Genomic DNA, 14,221 nt, shown 5'->3' with positions numbered 1-14,221 from the left:
ATCCCTTTTACGGACAGAATTAGACTTGGAAATGCATGGTAGCGTGTGAAGTTATTGAGGATGACCCTATCAGCACCTTCAATGTAATATACCCTTTTATGGATAGATTTAAACTTGGCCTGATACAGCAGAAACCACAGATTTATGGAATTGCTAATTTGGCAATTGAATTTCAACCCAGAACAAAATATATCCTTTGCCAGACAGCAGACGGTATTACAATTGGCTAGCCACAGCTGAAACCCCAGATTTAGGGTACTGCTATTTTGGCAATTGTATTTCACCCCTCAATAAAATATCAAGCACAGCCAAGCCCCTGATGTAGGATATAGCAAAAAAAAAAAACACACTATTGATGGTTAAATGGACTTGGTGGCAGCTTGTGCTGGCGCACCACAAGACACAAAATTGCCGTCGATCACCCCAGAAAAAAGTAACTGAAAAAACGGTCTGGGCAGCCTAAAAACAATGAGCAATTAACTAGCAGAAGTTGAATGATACACAGCTGTAGATCGATCACTTCATTAAGTGTTTTTGATGAGTAAATCCCTGCCTAATCTTGCCCTAACAGCAGCAGCTGCATCCTCTCCCTACACTGATCAAAGCAAAATGACGTGTGGGGCTACGTGACTCCAGCTAAAATAGAGGCTGGGTCATATGCTGCACTGGCCAATCACAGCCATGCCAATAGTAGGCATGGCTGTGATGGCCTCTTGGGGCAAGTAGTATGACGCTTGTTGATTGGCTGCTTTGCAGCCTTTCAAAAAGCGCCAAGAAAGCGCCGAACACCGAACCCGAACCCAGACTTTTACGTAAATGTTCGGGTCCGTGTCACGAACACCCCAAAATTCGGTACGAACCCGAACTATACAGTTCGAGTTCGCTCATCCCTAGTCACCACCTAAAAAACCCTGCTCCTGGCCCTAACTCCTATCCGTATGGGCACCGCTCAATGGTAGAGATGCCCATACACAGGAACCTAGAAAACCCTGGTGGCCCTCAGTTGCGCTGATAGTAATGACCGGGCAGAGACAACCCGCTCCTTCCCTGGTGAAGGAACCAGCGTCTTGCTGAGGCCTAGTAAACAACAAAGGTGGGGGGGAATACAAAACACAACACTTAACTTCTGAGGCTGATGGATGATGGACGAACAGGACTTCACCACTTCACCATGAACCACACTCCAGCTCTTCCCAAACCAAATGAAGCTATCCAGAGCAAGGAGTGATGGGTAAAGTCAGACTAAATAGGGGGAGGTGAAGGTCACATGATCCACACTTGAATAGGGGGTGTGGACATACCAGCAACACACAAAGTGAAACCAAAAGAGGCTGTCGGATAACTAATGTGCAGATATTCTTTCAGACCTTCTCAAACCTGTCACCGGCGTGACACCTCCCCCCTAAAGGGTTAATCTCCTGCAGCACAAAGGGGTCCTCTTACCACATGTTGCTTTCATTTATACACTGAGCAGATGGCAGATTTACCTTCCCTGTTGTGTGCTGCTTCAACTCTGCATTCTCCAGCTCTGCTGAGTGAGGGAGCGTCTGCCAAGCGCAGGGACAGGGAGAAGTGCACACAGACCAGGCACTGTTATCAGCTGCTGGGGAGGACCTGGCTGTCAGTAATGTGAGCCTGCACGCAGCCTTGCTTCTGCGTGCTCCGTCTATCAACAGATAGACGGACCATGCCTAGCAACCCTATTTTAAGCACAGGTAAAAGTAGGCAGTACAGGGAACAAAAATGTGGAATTAAGGGGTAATTGAATACACCGTGAAAAGTTGAAATAGGGCCACCAAGGTGATATTAATCAGCACAATCCAATACTCCAAAACAAAATAAAAAAATATGACCGTTATCCCTTAACCTCAGAGTTTCTGCAGTTGTTGGCCACTGCTGTAGAAATCACCAAAATAAGCCCAAAATACATTGGGGGGGGGGTCAATAAAATATGCCAGTTTTCAGATCCAGCATCCAGCAGCATGCCTGGTTATCTTAGCCCTGCGTATGCCGCTAGGATATGATAAATCTGGCCCATTGTGCTCTTTCTCTTTGGAACACTGAAGTGTACCAAAACATCATTTATTGACTACATTTTGGGTGTTGCCATATTTAGGAGAAAATGTCTAACAGATTTTAGGGTCCTTTTTCTCCTGTTAATGCTTGTGAAAATAAATCTTGGGCTAAAGCAACATTTTATTGTTCCATTTCCACAGGCAAATATTTCAGAATTCTATGAAAATTTGAGTCAAAGCACTCAGTACATCAACAGTAAATTCCTTGATGGGTGTAGTTTCCAAAATTGAGTCACTTTTTTTGCGTTTCCACTGTAAAGGTACCTCAGGGTGCGACTTGGCACCTGAAAACCATTCCTGGAAAATCTGCCCTCCAAAAGCCATATAACACTCCATTCATTCTGAGCCCTGTGATGTGAAAATACAGCAGCTTACCACCACATATGGGTTGTTTCTGTAAATTGTAGAATGAAGGTAACAAATATTTAGGTTTGTTTTTCGGTTAACCCTTGATGTGTTACAGGAATAAATGGATTAAAATAGAAAATTGTATTCTTTTTTAAAACTTCACCTCCATTTTCTTTTAGTACTTCTTAGCAAAGTAAAATCAGTTATGAATAAATTGAGGAGTGTAGTAAAATGGGATCATTTATGGGTGGTCTCTATTACGTAAGCCCCCACTTTATAACTGAATCGTTTTTTAAAGTCAGATTTGGAAATTTTCTTAAAAATTTGCTTCTAAAATTCTAAGGCTTGTTTTACAGTAGTGTTTTATTACTGGCAGACTGGCACAGAACAGCCTGCCAGAGCTCTCTGGCAATGCAGGATCCAAGAGCTCCAGTAGGTCGTTTTCTGCCAAAATGTCCTGAAAAAATGAAAAAACATTTACAAAATTATGCTAACATAAAGCAAACCTTCACAGAACCCCATCACTGACCTTCACAGAACCCCATCACCTTACCTGTGACTTTCACAAGCACCCCACCCCGTAACAGTGACTTTAGCAGCACCCCGCACCATTCCTTAGGTTAGATAGGAGCATCTGCCAGGACCTGTGATGACGACATCATCATCATCACAGGTCCTGTATATCTTGTAAGGGAACTGCACAGCACAGCATCCTCACAGGTACTAGACAGACTAGAATGGAGTGGTAAGAAGAGGTCCTCCTCCTTTCTCTTCATTTGCCCCCATTCCCTATTTTTACTCATATCTCACTCATATGTATAGTACTGCAAATAGTTACAACCACTATCACCTCATTTACCTTCGATATATACTAGCAGAAGGACCCCGCTTTGCATTTCATTTACTGTTTGTGTGTGTCGTTAAAAGATAAAAGGTATTGCCAAGTCCATAACAACCAGCTCTATAAAAATATCACATGACATTAAAAAAATAAAAACTTTGCCAAAAATGCAATTTCTTTTGTCACAAAAAGTGTAATTCCAAGTGATCAAAGACATATGTACCCCAACATAGTACCAATCAAACCATCATCTCTTCCCGCAAAAAATTAGCCCCCACATAGGAAATTCGCCCAAACGATTAAAAAAAATGGCTTTCAGAAAATGGAGACACTAAAACATGATTTATTTTTTTCTTCAAAAATGCTTTTATCGTGTAAAACTGAAATAAAAATGTAGACATATTAAGTATCACCATAAAAATTTAAACTCTGCCAAAACAACCAATTTTTTGGTCACTTTGCCACATAAAGTATCAAAAAAATCACATGTACCCAAAAATGCTACCTATAAAAATGTCAACTCTTTTCGCAAATAATGAGCCTTTACACAAGACGATCGGCAGAAAAATAAAAACAATTTAGCTTTCAGAAAATCTTTTTTTCACAAATGCTTTTATTATAGTAGAAAACTGAAATAATAAAAAAAAAGACATATTAGGTATTGCTACGTCCGTAATGACCTGCTCTTTAAAAAATATCACATTATCTACCCCCTCAGTTGAACGCTGTTAAAAAAAACTAAACAAATAAAAACAGTTCCAAAATTGCCATTTTTGTTCACCTTACCTCAAAAAAGTGTCATATTGAACTATCAAAAAATCTTATGTACCCAAAAATGGTACCAATAAAAATGTCAGCTCTTCCTACATAAAAGGAGCCTCTGCACAAGAAAATCAGCAGAAAAATAAAAGAAATGTAGCTTTCAAAAAATGATGTTTTTTTATGTAAAACTGAAACAATACAGTACACATATTTGGTATTGTCGTGTCGGTAACAACCTGCTCTATAAAAGCAACACATGATCTATCCTGTCAGGAGAACTCCGTAAAAAAAAAAAAATACAAACTCTGCCACAACAGCCATTTTTTGGTTTCCTTGCCTCACAAAAAGTGTAATATCGAGCAATGAAAAATCATATGTACCCCAAAATAGTACCAATAAAACTGTCACCTCATCCCGTAGTTTACAAAACGGGGTCACTTTTTGGGAGTTTCTACTCTAGGGGTGCATAAGGGGGTCTTCAAATGTGACATGGCAACTTAAAATTATCATAGCGACATCTACCCACCAAAATCCATATGGTGTTCCTTTCCCTCTGCGCCCTGCCGTGTGCCCATACAGCAGTTTACCACCACATGTGGGGTGTTTCTGTAAGCTGCAGAATTAGGGTAATAAATATTGAGTTTTCTTTGGCTGTTTTTTAAAATTTTACCATTTTCCTTTGATTCTTGTGGAATACCTAAAGAGTTAACAAAGTTTGTAAAATCAGTTTAGAATAACTTGAAGGGTGTAGTTTCTAAAATGGGGTCATTTATGGGTGGTTTCTACTATGTAAGCCCCACAAAGTGACTTCATAACTGAACTGGTCCTTAAAAAGTGGGGTTTGGAAACTTTCTTAAAGTTTTTTAAGAATTCCTTCTAAAATTCTAGTGATGTACAGCAAGATACATGCTCCCTGCAGCTGGGAAATAGTGCTTCATCACTAATTAATTTGGATCGAATCAGATTTTTGGGGAAAATTTGGCAAAGCGCCCGAAATACATTTTTAAAAACTTGGCTCATCTCTTTTCATGACCTATAATGAGAATATCTTATCAATATAAAACCTTTGTACAACCCAATTAAAGGGGTTCTCCGGTCCAAACCTGACAATTGCTGGCTAAATCTAACCTGTGGAGGGCAGGTTAGTGGCCTTATACTTACCTTCCACAGTGCAGCCAGTTTGGAGATGCACATCCCAGTGACGTGGTCCCTCCTGATGAATTTTCTATCTTCCGGCCGAAGTTTCTCCAGCCTCCTGCTGTTGAAAAGTCTTCACAGTGCACTAGATTGAATGCTAGTGCGCATGTGCTGGCCGTCAGTCTCTGTATCATATAGGCTTCTGTGTGAAGCCTGTACTGACTCCTGCACAGCACGATGTAAGCGCTGTGCATGAGTGACAGCATAGCGATCAGCCACAGAGGCTGCATGTCACGGGGCACTTTTGATGGCAAACAAGGGGGCACTGGGTGGCACAAGGGGGCAATGGATGGCACAAGGGGGTCAATTTATGGCACAAGTGGGCATTGGATGGCACAAAAAGGCACTAGATGGCAAACATGCACTGTATAGCAAACAAGGGGGCACTGCATGGCACAAAGGGCACTGGATGGCACAATGATGGGGCACTGCATGGCAAACAAGGGGGCACTGCATGGCAAACAAGGGGGTACTGCATGGCAGAGTGAGGGGACTGGATGGCACAAGGGGGAAACTGGATGGCACAAAAGGGCAATGGATGGCAAAATAGGGGCAATGGATGGCACAGTGGGGACAATGGATGGCACAAGAAGGCAATGCATGGCAAAAGGGGCACCGGATGGCAAACAAGGGGGCAATGGATGGCACAAGGGGGGCAATGGATGGCACAAGGGGGGCAATGGATGGCACAAGGGGGGCAATGGATGGCACAAGGGGGGCAATGGATGGCAAACGGGCACTAGATGTCAAACAAGGGGCACTGGATGGCAAATAGGGGGCACTGGATGTCACTATTATGGGGGCACTGTGGATGTCATAGTGATAGGGCTTGTGCACAAAACCGTATCTGTTTTGTGGTCTGCAAGTCTCGGACCCTCTAATTAAAGTTACTGTCCATATGCGATTCACATTTTTTTGCAGTCCTATTGAGTCCTATGGGTTTTAGATCTGCATTATGAGGACCAGAATAGGACATGTTCTATCTTTCGCAGAACTGACATACGGATGTGGAAAGCACATGGACGTCATCAGTGTGTTTTTTACATCCGTATGTCAGTTAGAGGAAAGACAGAACATGTCCTATTCTGGTCATCAAAATGAGGACCTTAAATCCATGGAACAAAATGGGACTGCAAAAAATCTGGATCGCAAAATGGATACGGTCGTGTGCATATGGCCCCTTTCACACGAGCAAGTTTTTTGCGCGGGTGCAATGCGTGACGTGAACGCATAGCACCCGCACTTAATCCTGACCCATTCATTTCAATGGGTCTGTGTACATGAGCGTTGTTTTTCACGCATCACTTCTGTGTTGCGTAAAAATCGCAGCATGTTCTATATTCTGCATTTTTCACACAGCCCTGGCCCCATAGAAGTGAATAGGGCTGCGTAAAAAACGCATTGCATCCGCAAGCAAGTGCAGGTACGATGCGTTTTCACTAATGGTTGCTAAGAGATGTTGTTTGTAAACCTTCAGTTTTTTATCACACGCGTGAAAACGCATCAAAACACATTGCACTAGCGTGGAAAAAACGGAACTGATCGCAATCGCAGACAAAACTGACTGAACTTGCTTGCAAAATGGTGCGAGTTTCACTGAACGCATCCGGACCTAATCCATCACGCTCGTGTGAAAGCGGCCTAAGGGTTTAGATACACAGCTCAGCAGGCAGGATCATACAAGATAGGATTAGATACACCACTCAGCAGGCTGTGTCATACAAAATGGGATTAGATACACCGCTCAGCAGGCAGTATCATACAAGATGGGATTAGATACACCGCTCAGCAGGCTGTATTACACAGGATAGGATTAGATGTGATTGGATGCGCTTGCGGATTCAAGCTGTTTTTCACACTCTGGAGATGGTGAGGGAAGAGCCTGTGGACGGTCAGTGATGGGATTAGATGCACAGCTCAGCAGGCTGTATCACACAGGATTAGATACACATGTGAGGGTGGAGCCTGTGGAAAATGAGTAATGGCAATTAGACTCTGGGTGAGAAGTAGATTCATGTCTGGGTGCAGAAAGATGGACACGGTAGTTGTAGTGGGTGTCGCTGCTGCAGACAGAGCAATGTGGGGGGTGTGGCCAACCTGTGACTCCTCACTCTTCAGTGCAGCCTGTCTTGTGTATCAATAAAGTTATGTATTCAACAAAACAGGAAGGGAGAAAGTAAACAGATCTGCCAGGATAGTCTGATGTCTTCCAGGGGGGAAGGAAAGCTCAGACAAATAAAAATAATTTTGATTTTGGGACCGGACCACCTCTTTAACATGTTGCCAACCTAGGACGAGAATGTGTGTCCTAACTGGCCGGTACTTAATGCACTAGGACGAGCATTCTCGTCCTAGGGTTAACCGGCTGCCCCACACGCGCTGCCGTGATCAGCAGCAGGGGCCCGGCTGATACTGACAGCCGGGCCCCTGCTGTATCTGCCAGAATCGGTGAAAACACTGATGTCGGCGGATTAACCCCCTGTATCCCGCGGCATGCAGGGGTTTGCGGCAGCTTCTACATCCCCATCGGGTCCCCGTGCAGCAGTGATGGGACCCCGATGGTTGCTATGGCAGCCCCGATGCCTTGAACAGGCATCGGGACTGCCAGCTATGGAAGCCCAGGAGATCCAGCCCCAGGGCTGGGTCTCCTAGGCAACTGTTAGCGTCTTACAGTGTAAGACATTGACATTTCAATACTTTCTAAAATGGGATCCCTTTTTTGGAGTTTTTACTCTATGGGTGCACCAGGGGGTATTTAAATGTGACATGGCAGCTAAAAATCTTCCCAGTGAAATCTGCCTTCCAAAAACATATGGCGTTCCTTTCCTTCTGCGCCCTGCCATGTGCCTGTACAGCAGTTTACAACCACATATGGGGTGTTTCTGTATACTACAGAATCAGGGCAATACATATTGAGTTTTGTTTGGCTGTTAACCCTTGCTTTGTTAGTGGAAAAAAATTTATTAAAATGGAAAATCTGCCAAATAAGTGAAATTTTGAAATTTCATCTAAAGGGTTAACAAAGTTTGTAAAGTTAGTTTTGAATACCTTGAGGGGTGTAGTTTCTAAAATAGGGTCATTTTTTGGGTAGTTTCTATTATGTAAGCCTCACAAAGTGACTACAGACCTGAACTGCTCCTTAAAAAGTGGGTTTTGGACCTTAAACTTCTAAGCCTTCTAACGTCCCCAAAAAATAAAATGTAATTTACAAAATGATCCAACCATGAAGTAGACATATGGGGAATGTAAAGTAATAACTATTTTTGGAGGTATTATTATCTATTATAAAAGTAGAGAAATTTAAATTTGCAATTTTTTTTTTTAAAAATTAAATTTTTATTTTTTATATATAAAAATGAAAATTTTTGACTTCATTTTACCACTGTCATGAAGTACAATATGTGACAAAAAAACTGTCTCAGAATGGCATTGATAAGTAAAAGTGTTTAAAAGTTATCTCAACATAGGGACACTGGTCAGATTTGCAAAAAATGGCCTGATCCTTAAGGTGAATATGAGCCTGGTCCTTAAGGGGTTAAAGGGGGTTGTCCAGCCTTTGTGCCAACATTTCCCAGGGTCCTCCCCTTTCTGCCTGAACATAAAGAAAACCCCACTGACCTGTCTGCAGTACTGCCTCTGCTCCGCTCCTGGCTGCTTTTGGTCCCCGCAGCAGTAACTGGACCAAGCTGCTTCCTGGTCCTGGGTTTTGACATGCATTTAGGATGCAGTTTTATATTGCAGTTTTACTATTTCACGCAATTAACTCATTTCCACTATACAGAACACCAGAGTTAAATGAGGCTGGTTAAAGTGGCTAAATGAAAACTGCATCCTGAATGCATGTCAGAACTGCACTGTGTGCCAGCACCCTAATGGAGCAGCAGCAGAACTGCAGATGCATGAGTGGGGGTTTATAATGTTCAGAGATAGGAGGACACCAGAGGTTGTCGACATCAAGGCCAGACAACCCATTTAAGAATTGTCCAGCTGTTGAAATGAAGTTTTACATAGTTCTCATTGAAATCATTGGCTATGTCTATGTACTGTACATGCCAGTTGCTCTTTTTATCTGCTCTCCTTGTGTGAAATAGTTGCATTCATATACTTTCACTTCTAGTTGATTGACCTCCTCAGTGATTATTTTTGTAAGCAGTGAAGTAAATAATAAAGGTTATATACAGTTAAAGTTTCTCATATTTTCAGAATTTTATATTTTTACAGGAACAATTCTTGATCATTTGGTGGGTGAAGATATAATTGCTGATTATCTCCTTTATATGCTAAATCAGCATCAACAGCACAGGTAAGAGTATAACTGTTTAATCTGTAATTACTGCTGTCACTAGTACCTCCATATCTGTAGTCAAGAGGAGTGGAGAATTCGCTTTGCCACGTCTTTAAACTCTATGGAACTGACAAACAGCCGAGCAGTGAGTAATATGGTGCATACTGAATAAAAATTACATACACAGCAGTGCACCAGTATTAGTAAATATGTCACATCTTAATTATAGGGACCTGCTGAAATATACTTTATTGGGGTCTTTATTTAGTTTGAATTATATCTCCATACTTACATACATAGGGGTCATTTACTAATCTGAAATCCGCCTAAATTAGGCGTATTTCAAGAGCAGATGGTGCAACAGTTAGTTGCACCGCTATCTGTGACTTTTCCAGAAACTATAGATCAGTTAAGCCTCATTCATATAGCCGTATGTTGCTTTCTGCATAGACGCAGACCCATTCACTTCTATGGGGCCCCAAAAAATTAGGACAGCTCACAGTGTGCTGTCCACATCTTTTCTTCTGTTCCACGTCCCTTCAAAACAAATAAAACATGTCCTATACTTGTCAGTGAAAATCAGGACGTGGCCCCATTGAAGTCTATGGGTCTGCAAAAATGTGACGCCGTGTGAAAGAGGCCTAAGAGATTCTTTTCTGGAGTATCTCAATGAAAATTTGCATATAATGCTGTATCAGCATGGCTTTATGAGGGATTGGTCCTGTCAAACTAATTTAATCAGTTTCTATGAGGAGGTAAGTTTTAGTCAATGGATGTCATATGTCTTGACTTCTCCAAAGCATGCCACTACCAACACCTACATCCCATTCCATAAAAATCCAGCAAAACACTTTGCTGAATCAACCCAGCTTTCCTAGATTCTTTTACCTCACCCATCTGAGTATTTTGGGTGAGATATATACCCCTCCAGTACTTTACCAGCCACCATGTTACATATGTCCCATCCCTCCCACCTTCTCTAGACCACTCTAGACAATGCATCACATTCCCCTGCAACTTTTCTGGCCTATGTTCCACCTTAAAATTTTGTAAGCACAGAAACCATCTGGTTGCTCATTGTTCTCCTTTTTCTGCCTCATCTATGCAAGCGGATCACTGTCCATCACAATGTAAACTTCCAAATCACCAATGTGATAATGATGTGCCTGTCCTGTGTCATCATTATCTTTTCCAGGATAACCCTTTTAATTAACCTTTTGCCAATGATGTAGCCAAGGTATTAAGTTTATACAAATATAATGGTAGGCACTCTCCGCCAGGCGCTGCATGGTTCAAATAGCGATATAGTCACATGTACAACAATTTATTAAAAACTAAAACTAAACTAAAAACTGAAAAGTCCCAAAGAGGTAGATAAAAATATTCAATTGCTGTTGTTCATTGGTGTGAGGGATGAGACTCCATCTTTGTGTTTGCAGCGGCCATTTTACATTGTATAACCTTTTTGAAGTTAATAGATCAGGGACTTTTTGCATGTCAAAATTTCTGCAGGGAGTAACTTAGTCCCCACCTTTGCTATTCTCGAGAAATGCTAGCTGTGACACTTATTTCCTGTATTCTGAAATGTATGTGTCTGCGGTTAATTGACATTTATATTTTTTGTTTCTGTAAAAAAAAATATATATATATATATATATATATAACAACAAAGAAAGTCCGCAGCACTCCTTGAAGTAAAAAATTTGCAGTTTATTCACACATGTCAGAAAATTTACAACGTTTCGGTTCTCTCACAGAACCTTTCTCAAGTCAGGTGAACATAAAGTGCATACGTGCATGTTTAAATACATTTTCACATTGTGACCAATTAATTCATTAACCAATACAACAACAGTGCACTCCCCTCATAGGATAAGCTACAATCCACATAGTTGACTCCACATGTTAACATAAGTACCGATAAGTCTAAGTATGTTTACTAATACATTCAATAGTGGTTATTCATAATTATGACTAGTGTATAAAAGTGCAGATAATAAAGTGCAAAGTGCGCTAAAAACCTTAACTATTATAGTACCTTGCTGGGGATTTATGCACAGGGATATAAGGAGAAGGCGTCTTTACTTCAATGGAGGCACGCCACTCTTCCGCGTCTATTCCTCCTCAATGCGCATGTGTCGATCCTTTCCCCCTTGTGACGCAGTACATAACCTTCCTGCATCACCAATAGGCGGAGACCTAGCGTAGTGACGCCCGATCAACCGTGTCAGCGCTCACCACGCACGTCATGCATGCGCCAGTGCGCTGCATCAGTCGTCCGCGCCACATCACCAGTCTATTCCGCCATTTTACATTAGGGCACTCATAAGGGCAATCCTTGCGCCTCTGTTTCTCCTTATAATCCCTGTTACAAACCACATCACCCAGCTCGGGTAAAAGTCTGAATAACAATTCAAACGGTACACACATGTAAATACATCACATTTTGACACGGACACCTCCCTGTAACTTCCATTGGATCCACCCCATACAGCATGCTAAAATACATCGGAACACAGACAATACGGACGGATATTAGCTGACCATTCCTCCTGTTACCCTAAATTCGACATTTAACCCTTTAGGTTTCAGAGTATCCAGCCGGAAAATCCATCTAAGCTCAGTTTTCTTTAAAACATTGAGTCGATCCCCTCCTCTATCCAATGGTTTAACATGATCTAAGATCATGAATCTCAGGTCATTTTCTTTATGATTTTTTTCCACAAAATGTTTTGACACAGGCAAATCCCTTCTTTTATTCCTAATAGATTGTCTATGGTTATTTAACCTGGTTTTCATATCGCATGTGGTTTCACCCACATAAAGACTTTTGCAAGGGCACCACAATACATATATCACCCATGACGAATCACAAGTGAGATAATGCTTTATATTAAAGATCTCTCCCATGTCTGGATGTGCGAACACCGATCCTTTATCCATCAGTTTACAGTTCACACATCCCAGACATGGGAAAAAGCCCGTGCGCCTTGTCTTAATAAACGTCTGTCTAAGTTGACCCTTTTCAGGCAATCTGGAATGCACAACCTTATCCCTGATGTTCCCTGCCCTTTTATATGCCATCATGGGCGGATTTTTGAAAGCAGCTTTATTGGGGTGACCACTACTGAGTAGCCCCCAGTGTCGCCTCACTATCCTTTCAATACTTGGACTCAACTCACTATATGATGACACAAAAGGTAATCTATCGCTAGTCAAATGTTTGAAAATGGTGGCTCACTCAGGACGTGATCAAAGAATTGGTGCTGCTAATACACAAAAGGCTGATTGACCCTCCGGGGCGGCCAATAATTTCAGGCAGGAATTCGATCTTTTCGAATATTAATGTCTTCCTGGACAAAATTTTGAGGGAGTATGCTATGAGTGCTAAATCATACATTAGGGACACCGGAGATTTCATCACCAAGATTAAAGGGATGCGGGTTCCGAAGGGGGCGATCCTGGCATCTTTTGACATTGTGTCATTGTACACCTCTATTAACCATGGAAAGGGCTTGTCGGCTGTAGCAGAGATGCTGCAACATTCAGATTACTCTGCTCCAGTACGTCAGTTTGTATTAACATTGATAGAGCTGTCCTTGAGGAACAATTACTTCATGTTCCAGGGACAGTTCTATATGCAGGCGATGGGCGCGGCAATGGGGTCCAATGCCGCGCCCACTTATGCAAATATATTTGTGCGGTCATTTGAGGAACGTCTTGTCTATGTATCTCCCCACTTCAACCAGGTTTTGACGTGGTGGAGGTACATAGACAATATTTTCCTCATTTGGGCTGGCACCATGGAGCAGCTGATGGACTTTCACCTATTTTTGAACTCTCTTGATAGGGAGATCCAATTTACGTTAACGGCATCGGTTGACCGGGTGCAGTATTTGGACACTCAAGTCTATATTGAGGAGGACCAGATACATATGGATTTGAACATCAAACCTACTGATAAGAACACATTGCTGCACTATACTAGTGGACATCCAAGAAGGATGGTAGATTCGCTGCCGTTCAGTCAAATGCTCAGAGTACGGAGAATAGTTGATAAGGATGAGAATATTAAAGACGCATTGAGTAACATGGAACAATCCTTCATAAATAGGGGTTACCCTAGAAGGTTAGTGAAAAAACATGCTGATAAAGCAAGAGAGACTCCTAGAGAGGAGTTGTTGACCTCAAAAAGTAGACAGGCTAGCAATAGATTACCTTTTGTGTCATCATATAGTGAGTTGAGTCCAAGTATTGAAAGGATAGTGAGGCGACACTGGGGGCTACTCAGTAGTGGTCACCCCAATATAGCTGCTTTCAAAAATCCGCCCATGATGGCATATAAAAGAGCAGGGAACATCAGGGATAAGGTTGTGCATTCCAGATTGCCTGAAAAAGGGTCAACTTAGACAGACGTTTATTAAGACAAGGCGCACGGGCTCTTTCCCATGTCTGGCATGTGTGAACTGTAAACTGATGGATAAAGGATCGGTGTTCGCACATCCAGACACTGGAGAGATCTTTAATATAAAGCATTATCTCACTTGTGATTCGTCATGGGTGATATATGTATTGTGGTGCCCTTGCAAAAGGCTTTATGTGGGTGAAACCACATGCGATATGAAAACCAGGTTAAATAACCATAGACAATCTATTAGGAATAAAAGAAGGGATTTGCCTGTGTCAAAACATTTTGTGGAAAAAAATCATAAA

The 14,221-nt window shown here is 41.9% G+C and overlaps 1 protein-coding gene across 1 annotated transcript in view; it reads left to right on the top strand.

Annotated features, from left to right (window-relative positions):
* Positions 1-14,221, top strand: part of MTG1 (mitochondrial ribosome associated GTPase 1) — a 408,689-nt gene that overhangs the window by 319,599 nt on the left and 74,869 nt on the right. Inside the window, exon 9 of the mRNA XM_040435854.1 lies at positions 9,445-9,526. Within this exon, the coding sequence (XP_040291788.1) occupies positions 9,445-9,526 (82 nt within the window). The remainder of the gene's footprint in view (positions 1-9,444; positions 9,527-14,221) is intronic.

This window comes from Bufo bufo, chromosome 6 (genome assembly GCF_905171765.1).
Source record: "Bufo bufo chromosome 6, aBufBuf1.1, whole genome shotgun sequence".
NCBI classification, from domain to species: Eukaryota; Metazoa; Chordata; class Amphibia; order Anura; family Bufonidae; genus Bufo; species Bufo bufo.
The sequence above is the reverse complement of the archived record's forward strand: the minus strand, read 5'-3'. Positions and strand labels throughout refer to the sequence as shown.